General features: G+C 50.4%; 1 protein-coding gene across 10 annotated transcripts in view; it reads right to left on the bottom strand.

Moving 5' to 3' along the window:
* Positions 1 to 1,772: 1,772 nt before the first annotated feature.
* Positions 1,773 to 10,291, bottom strand: part of Rbm10 (RNA binding motif protein 10) — a 34,011-nt gene continuing 25,492 nt past the window's right edge. For 3 of the 10 annotated variants that reach the window (XM_029559143.1, XM_017795844.2, XM_029559145.1), the window contains 18 exons: positions 10,000 to 10,086; positions 8,144 to 8,204; positions 7,835 to 8,035; positions 7,307 to 7,467; positions 7,040 to 7,137; positions 6,858 to 6,945; positions 5,536 to 5,719; positions 5,292 to 5,431; positions 5,075 to 5,192; positions 4,897 to 4,988; positions 4,624 to 4,788; positions 3,384 to 3,533; positions 3,231 to 3,296; positions 2,956 to 3,144; positions 2,797 to 2,871; positions 2,400 to 2,506; positions 2,194 to 2,323; positions 1,773 to 2,109 (listed from right to left, as the gene is read on the bottom strand). In XM_029559143.1, coding sequence (XP_029415003.1) covers positions 1,984 to 2,109; positions 2,194 to 2,323; positions 2,400 to 2,506; positions 2,797 to 2,871; positions 2,956 to 3,144; positions 3,231 to 3,296; positions 3,384 to 3,533; positions 4,624 to 4,788; positions 4,897 to 4,988; positions 5,075 to 5,192; positions 5,292 to 5,431; positions 5,536 to 5,719; positions 6,858 to 6,945; positions 7,040 to 7,137; positions 7,307 to 7,467; positions 7,835 to 8,035; positions 8,144 to 8,204; positions 10,000 to 10,086 — 2,238 coding nt within the window. In that variant the 3' untranslated portion in view covers positions 1,773 to 1,983. The remainder of the gene's footprint in view (positions 2,110 to 2,193; positions 2,324 to 2,399; positions 2,507 to 2,796; positions 2,872 to 2,955; positions 3,145 to 3,230; positions 3,297 to 3,383; positions 3,534 to 4,623; positions 4,789 to 4,896; positions 4,989 to 5,074; positions 5,193 to 5,291; positions 5,432 to 5,535; positions 5,720 to 6,857; positions 6,946 to 7,039; positions 7,138 to 7,306; positions 7,468 to 7,834; positions 8,036 to 8,143; positions 8,205 to 9,999; positions 10,087 to 10,291) is intronic. The other 7 variants (XM_008824088.2, XM_008824093.3, XM_008824090.2 and 4 more) reach the window with 6 other exon arrangements.

Below are 10,291 nucleotides of genomic sequence, written 5' to 3' on the forward strand. Positions count from 1 at the left end.
AGGGAGGGAGGGAGGGAGGTAAAGGCAGAAGGATCAGGAGTTCAGAAGGGGCCTTGTCTATATATTCAGTTGAGGCCAGTCTGGTGCGAGACCCTGTCGCAAAAACAAAAACAGCACTTGGGAGGCAGAGATGGGCAGATCTCTCTCTGAGATCAAGGCCAGCCTGGTCTCCACAGCGAGTTCCAGGCCAGCTGTGGTCAAAAAGACCACACCAAACCAAACAAAGCTGGATGTGGTAGCATATACTTTTAAGCTCAGCACTCTGGAAACAGAGGCAGGCAGATTGTGAGAAAGAGGCCAGCTCCATCTACATAGCAAGTTCCAGGTCTGCTGGGGCTACAAGGAGACTCTCTCAAAAAACCAAAACTGAACTTGTATAGAGATGTTCAAATGAGCACCCTGGCATGATGGCTTACATGGAGGTGGGGATGTGGTAGAAAGCAATGGTGTCCAGGAACCAACTTCCTGTAGGCAAAGGATCATTGTATTTTTTTCCTCCTTACTTTGACTTTGATGGCCTTTTTCTAACTTCTTGTATAATTTATATATGACAAATACCTTCCCTGCCTCAACCCTATTCCACAACCACCACAAAATTGTTTTGATTTCAAACTTCACATCAATGGAATCATCCAGTATGCACTTTTGTGTCTAGCTTTTCATTTACCAGTACTTGTAGTATTTGTGAGGGTTATCTGTTGATAGTCATATTAGCATTTTGTTTTGCTGTGCTTCATTGTTATGAACATACTACACTTATTTGTCTTGCTGGACCTTTGGATTGTTCCCAGTTTAGGGCTATTAAAAACATAGCTGGTATGACTACCCATACAAGCCTTTTGTCGACATTTCGTTTTCATTTATGTTGGCTAGATACCTAATAGAATTGCTAGGTCATAGGGCACATGCATGTTTAATGTCACATGAAGTCAGTTTTCCAGAGTGGCCACACATTTTACCCTACAACCACTTAAGTTCATGGGTTCCTCGGGGATTCTGGCAATGGTACTCTGGGGTAGGGAGGAAATGTGGAGGTGTCACTGCTCAAAAACATACCTATTGTCAGCATACTCAGCTCAGGTAGCTTCTTTTTGTTATTTCCTCTCTCCTTTTTGTCTACCCCCTTCCCAGATCAGCTCATCCCACCTCTAAAGTCCCTTTATTTCTAGTCCTGCCTCCAACACTGGATGCAGGGTGGTATTTAGTGTGTGTGTGTGTGTGTGTCCGTGTCCTGGTAAGATGGCTCAACAGGTAAAGGTACTTGCTACCAACACTGATGACTTGAATTCAATTTCTGTGATTCATAGTCAAAGGCGAGAACCAACTCTCACAAGTCATCCTCTGACTACCATACGTGTTGTGGCTCATGGACACCCAAACACAAACATACACTAAATAAATAAACGTAATTAAAAAAAATTAAGTGTGTGTGTGGGCTTCACACCAATTGCTCTTCCAGCACCACCTCTGTTCCTCCCACCTATGTTGTGAGCATGTATGTCAGTATGGGTCTGTGTTCCTAGTCTCACTTTGCAGCTCAGTCAACTGAGGCTTAGAGGGCAGTCTCAGTTTCAAGATCCAGTACACACAGAACCTCTGTCAATAGCATAAGCACATCCCTGAGAGTCACAGGTTGTAGATCAGAGGGAATAAGGCACTGTGTTCATAGCTGTGGATGGAGTGCCACCCAGCTTGGCCTAATGTCCATCTATGAATTCTGTGTCTGTGTAGCCACAAACCATGCTAGGGCATGAGAAAGTAGAGTCGGAAGACACAGGCTTTTCAGATTTTATTACAAAAGAAACATGATTTCAGCCCAATTTCCCAACAAAAGTCACCAACTCCTAGTTTGATTTGATCAGGGCCTCTCTGGTTGAGAAGCAGGTTGGTAGATGGAAGAGCCTCCCTCAGACCACTTAACACCTCATCTTCTCTGCCCCTGGATGGACATTCCATATCTATTGAAGTGGCTTTCAAAGCTGTTCACTGAGCCTCATTGAAGCGGGTCACCATTGTCTTGTGCAGTGTCTCCTTGTAGGATTCTGTTGAGGTGACCCCATAGGAACTGCCCCGGGCACCCAGGCCAGAACCTCGCACCCGTGTTTGGGCCTGTGTGAGGGAAGCAGGTTTTGTCAGGCTGGTGGAAGTGCCCTAGGAGTGTTGGGGACAAGGATATAGCTCATAGAGACTCACCTCAATGGGCGTCACAATGCCCTGCTTCTTGCGACCCAGACCACTGCCTTCTTTCCAGCCCATAGCCTGGAGCATGCGACTGCCAATGTTGTCACTGCCTAACCCATCCCGAGTGGGCTGTTCAAAATCTCTGCAGGGGCCAGTGTACATTGTGAGTGGTCTGCCAGCCCCAGGCCCCCTCACCTGTTGCCTGACCCTGCACTCACACAGAGGCTGTAGATATGCCACCATACTTCCTCCTTTTGGGCTCTGGTGGCTCGGGGATGCCGTACTTCTCCCTGCGTTCAGCTGCACGGTCCCGGTACTTCATTTGCTACAAGTTTGTGCATGTGTATGCACGTGAGAATGTTGGAGCTGGCTGCTATTTTCAGCAAACACAGGTATGGGGGGGGCATGTAGGACTCTATCTGGCCAATTGGTCCTAGGTCCTGAGAGTCAGGACATGATGGTAAGGGAAGTAGGAGGAAGCCTCCCTCACAGTGATAGGACAACTGATGGCTGTGAGGCTCTATCTAGCTAAGGAACTTGAAGTCCTACTGCCTAGCAGGATAGGGACTTAGAAGGGGTAAATGGGATAGAGCCCAGGAGTGGATCACACCTTACCTCCATGTCATTCTTTTCTAAAGCTTCCAACTCATTTTCTGACAAATGGGCTCGTCGGTGAATCTCAAGGTTTTGCTGCAAGGAGGACAGGACAGAGTGAAGCAGTTGGGCTGAAGTGGGCTAGGCACAGGATACCCCTGCCAACTCCCCCTCAGTCACCTTGTGGAGCCCTGAGAGCTGCTGGTGCCGGATGAGTGCCTCCTTGCTGGGAAACTGGCGCCGGCAGAGCAGGCAGGCCAGCTTCTGCCAGTCTGTGAGCTTTTCCTCCCGCTCAGGACCCCCACGCTCCTGCTCCTCCTCACTGTCACTCTCCCCACTGTAGGCTGCCACCAGCCCTCGAGGTGGGCTCTGTAGAGAGTGAAGGTAGGCAGTTGGTCAGGCCTGGCAACTGGCAAGATCAGACCTCCCTGCCATTTTTTTTCCCTGATACTCACTGGGCGTTCATCACTGGCCAACTTCGGAAGATCCATGCTAGTGTGCTGTCTTTCAGCTAGTGCTCCCTGAGATAGAGAATACAGAAATTCAGGGTTCCGCATAGGAACCCTGAGGAGTGATGAGACTGTAGGTGATCAGCAGTCACAACATACCTTCTTCTCAAGGATGGCATAGCCCGCATCTGCGGTGGCCGATTCCCGCCTTTCATCATCTCGCAAAGCACTAATAGGCTGGAAGCTGTTTTTGAAGTTTTCTTTCTGCTTGTTGAGACTACGGGCCCACCGTTCCATATCCTTGGCAATCTAGGGGGTTAAGGGTACAGGTAAGGCTCCCAGAATCCCTCAAGTTTAAGGCCCTGTTCTCTCACTCACAGCCCTTGCAGCAACCCACCTACCCCTCCTGCCCTGAAGCCTCAAACCTGTACCTCTCTAGTCTGAATCACTGCAAAAAGCTGCAGCTGGCTTCTAGGCTACAGATCTTCTTACCCCTCCTTGCAGAACACTCCTTTACAAACTATAAACCACCCCCAAACATCTCCTTCAAACCATCCTCACCCCTAGTGGCCCCACTTCCAAACATTCTCTGCCTTCCACCCTCTGTAGTTTGCAAAGACAAAAGCAGCAGTAGTAGCAGTCTGGGCAAGGGAGGCAGGTATATCTGGGAGGCAGAGTAAGTAGAAGGTCAGAGAGGCAGTGGTGATAGTATAAGACCCTATTTCTCTGTATTGGTCACCAGTGCTCCTTTTCAAGCCCCTCTCTGATTGCATGCATCCCCCTTCTGACAGGCACTTATATTACTCTTTGTTTGTCCTTTTATTTTTATCTTCCTAAAATTTAGAGGGCTACATACCTGTATATTACCTCAGGTTGCTAAGGGAACATTTAGTGCCTATTTCTAAACGTTGGGCCCCAATTGTCATACTTTTCTCCAGAGAGACAACGATGTTCCCTCCAACAGCTTTCTACCGAAAACCCTGCAATATTTCTTTTCCTGCCCAACTCATTATGGGCCTATGAGAAAACTTCTGGGATCAACAAACAATCCACCAGCAGTATGAAGGTTCCCACTGTGAGACAGAGACAGAGCTCACTAGGATGACACAAGCCACCTTATAGCAGTAGGTGACCCTGCTATGTACCCAGAAGACTGCTCTGACTCAAAAGTCCTGTCTGTCTAAAATGGTTACTACCCTGTCTGTGCCCACCCACCACCTACTTCCTATATCAGGAGAGGACTACTACCCTGTCTGTGCCCACCCACCACCTACTTCCTATATCAGGAGAGGACTACTACCCTGTCTGTGCCCACCCACCACCTACTTCCTATATCAGGAGAGGACAAGAGGTGACAGAACATAGACCCCAAACAGCCAGATCGTGGCTTAAGGTTCACCTGTTGGGCTGTCTTGGTCTTATGCTTCTCTTTCTTCTCTTTTCCCTCCTTTGATGGTGCCCCTGTCTCCTTATGTCCATCAGCTGATTGCTCCAAGGCAGGTATGTAGGTCCGTCGCTCCCCATCCCAGTACAGGTACTGTTGGCTCTGAGCATTGTAGTAATACTGAGGGAGGGAGTGGGAAGAAGGGACATGATGGAGAACCTCGAGGAGAGGACCTGTAAGCCTAGCTGGTACGTACATCAGCGTTCTCCTGGCCATCCTGTCACCTACCTGGGAGTTGGGATCATAGTACAGACCAGTCTGGGGGTCATAGTAGTAGCCAGATGTTTCATCATATTGGTAAGTAGAGACATCAGGAACAGCTGTGGAGAGGAAAGGCAAGGAAGTCACACTCCTCTCTGCTTAGAGGAGAACTCCACACCCTGACCCATAGACCATGGCTACTCACGGTATTGGCTGTAGGACTCTGGGGCAGTGGGGCTGGTGGCTGGTGGTAAGGCAGAGCTGGGATGAGTGGGGCTCTGGAGCTCAGATTTGAGCACAGCAGGAGACATGATGGTATATGACTGGTCATGATGGGGCCACAAAGGAGAACAGGACTCAGTGTCTGTCAGTACTACCCTGCCTGCCCACCTGCCTCCCCAGAATATCCCTGGAGTCCTCACCTGGCTGTTAGCAGCAGTGCCCTGGCCGCTGCTTCCCTCAGCTGATTGTTGGTAGAGACCAGGGACAGCACCAGGCTGGGCTCGGGAGAAAGCCTGCAGTGACACAGAGTCTGCTCCAGCCTCAAGGGAGGCCTCAGGACCTGGAAGGAAGGACAGGGAGGGAGAATGCCCATGAATGGTAAAGTACAGGACCCTAGACCTGTAGACCCCACCACAAGGCTCATGAAGAGAGGCTGGGGCTCACCTGATCCAGCTGGGTCTCCTTTGGTTCCAGTCATGCCAGGGCCCTTGGTGCCCTTGAGGTAGCCATGGGCATAGAGAGAGTCCGTGCCCTGGCTGCTGCCATAGCCCTCATCCTGTTGGTAGTAGCTGTAGTCGACCGGTGGCTCCTCAGGGGCAGCCCAGGTACCCTCCCCACCCTGGGAGGCCTGAGGGGCAGGTGGGAGGGGATCATTAGAATAGGAGGGGACATAAGGGAAAGGACCTGCTAGAAGCACCTGCCCTATATGTGGGGCTAGTGCTTCTACTTGACAGAAAAGCACGTTGTTTTAAGAGAGGTTGGTCACAAGAGAACAGAGCAATAGACGAAAAAAAAAGGCTACAAAAAGGATACATGTCCAAATGTTTCCAGGGCTGATACTAGTGCATGTGACTCATGTGTTGGGCCTCAGACTACGCAAGAGACCCCTATTTTCTTCTTTCCCTTTTCCTTCCCTCCCCCAACTATGTAGGCCTGGAACTCTTCACATCACCACAGCTGGCCTAGAACTTGTGGCAGTTCTCTTGCCTTTGCCCCCCAAAAGCTGGGATTATAGGTATACACTACCACAACGGATCCTCCTATTTCTTTATTCTCATCTATCAATTTTTCCTTTCTTTCCCCCTTTTTTTTGAGACAGGGCCTTAAACTCACTATATAGTCAAGATTGGCCTTCAACTTCTGATCCTGCTGCCTCCAGCTCCCAAGTGCTGGGATTATAAGTGTGTACCACCACACTTGGCTCTCAATTTTTTTAGATACTTATGACAGTAACATGATATGTACATATAAACAATATATTATATACACAAATATGACTAATACAGTCTATATGAATATATAGGTGAAGAAGCAAAACCATTATACAAATTTATGATAATAAAAAATTCTACCTAACAGAACAGAGCAACAGCCCAAAGAGTGCTGTCAATAAAAGTTTAGGCGGTGAGCCAGGTGCATGTCTTTAATCTCAGCACTGGGGAGACAGAGGCAGGCAGATCTCTGTGAGACTGAGGCCAGCCTGGTCTATATAGCGAGTTCTAGGCCAGCTCGGGCTACAAGGAGTCCCTATCTCAAAACCAACAACCAAACAAACAAAAAGTGTGGGAGGTGACTGGGAAGGAAGCTGGAGAGGATAGTGGGAATGGACCAGGATCTACAGAGGCAAGAGCAAGGTGGTAGGTCTATACCACCTGTTGTAACAGGGTGCTGGATCTTGATAGTAAGCCAGTCTTCCTATTTGCATAGAGTACTGGAAGGTTAAGAAAGTCAGAAACCAGGATGATGGGGCAGAGGGAGCCAAGTACCTGTGAGATGGCCCACTGGGCAGCAGCAATGGCAGTGCTGGCTACAGAGGCAGCGTTGATACGACTGCCTTCATTGGAGGCCATGTCCCTGGGGAGGATAGTAGAGACTGGGAGTGAAACAGGAGTCTCCAACCTCGGGGGAGGGAAGACAAGCTGGAACAGGGCTTAGGACAGGCTCTGACCTCTTAGAACCCTTGGCAAACTCCACGTTGATGGTCTTGCCATCGATGGTGAGAGGAGGGTGTAGGGCCTGCAAGATCTGCAGCAGCTGGGCTGCTTCCTGTAGATGCAGGGGTGGCAGGGACCGAAGGGTCAGGCCCGGGGAGGCCCCCCGGCTCCATTGCCCCATTTCCAGCTTGGGACCGCGGTGGGGTGATTATGGGTCCCTCCTACCCACCCTGGGGGCCGGGACCCTGGCTGCCCGGCCCCCCCCTCTGTGCCGCCCTCACCACGATGGTGGAGAGCTGGATGAAGGCGAAGCCTCGGTTCAGCTGAGTCTGCTTGTCCTTGATAACACGCACATTGGAGGAGGACAGCACTGCGTAGGGTGCTAGGGCCCCCAGGATGGAGTCCATGGTGCTGTGTGGGTTCAGGTTCCGTAAAATGATGGCTGTGGGAAGGGGCAGTGTTAGGTGGAACCCCTTACAGTCTTCTCAGGGCTTCCCACTGCTCCCTGTCTTTTGGCCTCCGGTCTTTTGGTACCTGCTACTTCCTCTTACCCTCTAACTCCTGGAAAAACTGTGCTTGTTAGTCCAGGTGCCAACTCAGTCTCTCATCTACCAGGAACCTTCTCATATACCCCCAAGATCAGGTTGTAAGCTGCTCCTCCCTCTGTTCTCTCTGTATCATATGTCTATCCCCCCATGAGGTGGAGACCCCCATAAGAACCAACTTCTGCTTATTATATCTCTGGCCTCAAAGGGCCCAGATTAGATGCCCTAGGGTACAGAGGGAGGGGGAAGGAACAACTGACTCACTGTCATTGGCATTCTCGGAGCTTGGCTCTGAGCCCTGTGACAGGGCTTGGGAGGCCAGCACTCCCTGGGCCTGGTAGGGCTGCGGCAGTGGGAGCAGGCCCTGGCTTAGCTCCCGTCCACCCAGCGGTAGTGCCTGTTGATCCAGCCTGGTGCCAAGGGGCAGCTTCTGCTCTGCCTCTGTCAGAGATGGTGGAAGATAGGCTGGTGACAAAGGGGGAGGATCCATGGCTCTTCACCTTCTCCAACACTCACCAACCCCTGTACACTGGCCCTTTACTCTTCTCCCCACTCCCAGTCAGTAGGGCTCACCTGATTTGGGCACACCACATTTGAAGCACTTCTCTCTGCGTTTGAAGTTCTGAACACCACACTGTGAGGCACAAGCCAGGTAGTCAGGGCTTTCCATGGTATCCTCCAAATGTGGACCCACAAAGCCCTCAGTGAACCGCACAACAATCCTCAGGAAGGACGCTTTCAGGGTTAAGAGTGGCAGGGGTCTTCTGGAACTTTCACTGTTATTTTCAATCCTGTGAATCTTCTCTGACAACTGATCCTCAGCACCAGCCCCCTTACTTTCAAGAATAAGCAACTCTCGCATGTCATGGCAGTTGCCTCTCCTCCCTATCTTCTTCGAACTATCAACTCTCAGGACTGCGCCCCCCTCCATGCCTTCTTCTTCACAACACTTGCTTCCTGACCAAAAACTTTCACTGTTTCCTACTAGAAGCCAGCAGCTTCTTGCCAAATCCCTTCCCATCCTTTATCTCTAGGACTGGGTGATAATTTTTTTCTTGGACATTCAAGTCACTAAAAACCTCATCCAGCTTCCATCACACTCTACCCCTGTGTTCCATTCAGGTACTAAGTAGTCCTGTCCCACGTGGGTAGGACAGTGCTCACAGGGGTTAGAGGAGGGGAATGGGCTGAGAGGGCCACAGCTCACTCTGGGCTAGGTGGCACAGAAACAGGATGTTAGATCTGAGAAGCCAAGAAGTTTAGTTTTGTTGGGAAGGGATCTTAGTGGACGGACTAAGAGACCTCCAACAGCTGGTAAAGGCACAAGGGGGGTAAGTGGGGGCAATCCAAGAGACAAAAGCCAAAGGAAAGATAGCAATAATTAATTAGGAAGAGAAGGAAGAGCATGATCACAGCTGGGCTTCAGCAGCAATGCTACAGGTGAGGCTAGCATAACAGAGAGGGCTCTGCAGGAACTGGCTGGGTGTGCAGATTGGCATGAGCAGCAGGAGGGAAGGTGGTATTTCTGAGATGGAAGTAACAGGATCTGGTAAACAAAAGGCACGTGGGGCTTAAAGGAGGGGAGGAGGCAGCAAAAACCCTAGTTTCAGAGAACATCTGAAAATAGAGGGCTAGAGTGCCCTCTCTCTCCAGAAAGGCTGAGCACCTGCCCTGTGAAAAGATGGCAGATGCCTACCCGTGCTCTCAAATAAGCAGACCACTTCTCAAGGAGAAGGCAGGGGTCTCAAGGTCTCAGTCTTCCCATTAGGTTTCAAAGGACTACAGATAGCCATGGGAGGTGGGGCTGTAGAATCACAAAGCTGGCCTGGGGGAGGCCTAAGGCCACCTAGGGGACAGGAGCTAATGGCTCACACATGGTTCTAACTCTCTGAGCCTCAGCTTCTTCCTAGAGAATATGGAGGTGATCACACAACCCTTCAAGGTTGAGGAGTGACATGGCTATATCAAGGTAGCCTTCAAGGTTGAGTCACTTTCAGAACACTCTGTGTTTCTCTTCAACAGTGACAATCACTTATAGTCTTGACTATGGGCCAAAAGTCTTTTTGAGTGTTACCTTCAATGGTTTCATCTTCAATAGCCTTATTACTGATCTCTCGCCTCTTACAGATGGGGAAAGTGAGGTAGAGATAGGAATAAGCACCTTGACATCCATCAAGGTAGACCTGAAACAGTTTTCAACCAGCCTAACTCTGAAGCCCTTGTTCTACACACTGTATTAGGCTTTGCTATTATTTCTTTCAAACCTACTGGGCCTTCAGGCAAGACTGTGTTTGATATGGGAAGAGCTTTGCGGGCTGGGGCTGGACAGTCTATCCCCAAGACCACACCTCCTCACAGGCCCTCAGAGAGTGAGCTGCTACTACTGGGGCTGCCTCTCTCCACAGCACCAGTTGCCCACCGCCCTGTACCTTATTACACAGCCAGTCCTCATTGATCTTGGGCTTGGGGTCACTGTAGTGCATGGATACCTTCTGGCCCAGGATGTTGAGGGAGTGCTGTGGGAAAAAGAAGAGCACAGTGAGACTTGGGCAGCAGTGCCCCACGCACCGTTTCAGCAAAGGAGAAGAGAGTGAGTGAGCCCTTCAGCTGGATGGATGAGGGACAGGGAATGGAGGGAGTTTGGAGAACTGATGGAGGGAAGAAGGAAGGGAGGGAGGGAAGGAAAGCACCACAGCTCTTGGGAGCAGCTGCGCGCGCGCG

The sequence above is a fragment of the Nannospalax galili genome, unplaced genomic scaffold (genome assembly GCF_000622305.1).
Source record: "Nannospalax galili isolate Female #2095 unplaced genomic scaffold, S.galili_v1.0 scaffold129, whole genome shotgun sequence".
NCBI lineage: Eukaryota > Metazoa > Chordata > Mammalia > Rodentia > Spalacidae > Nannospalax > Nannospalax galili.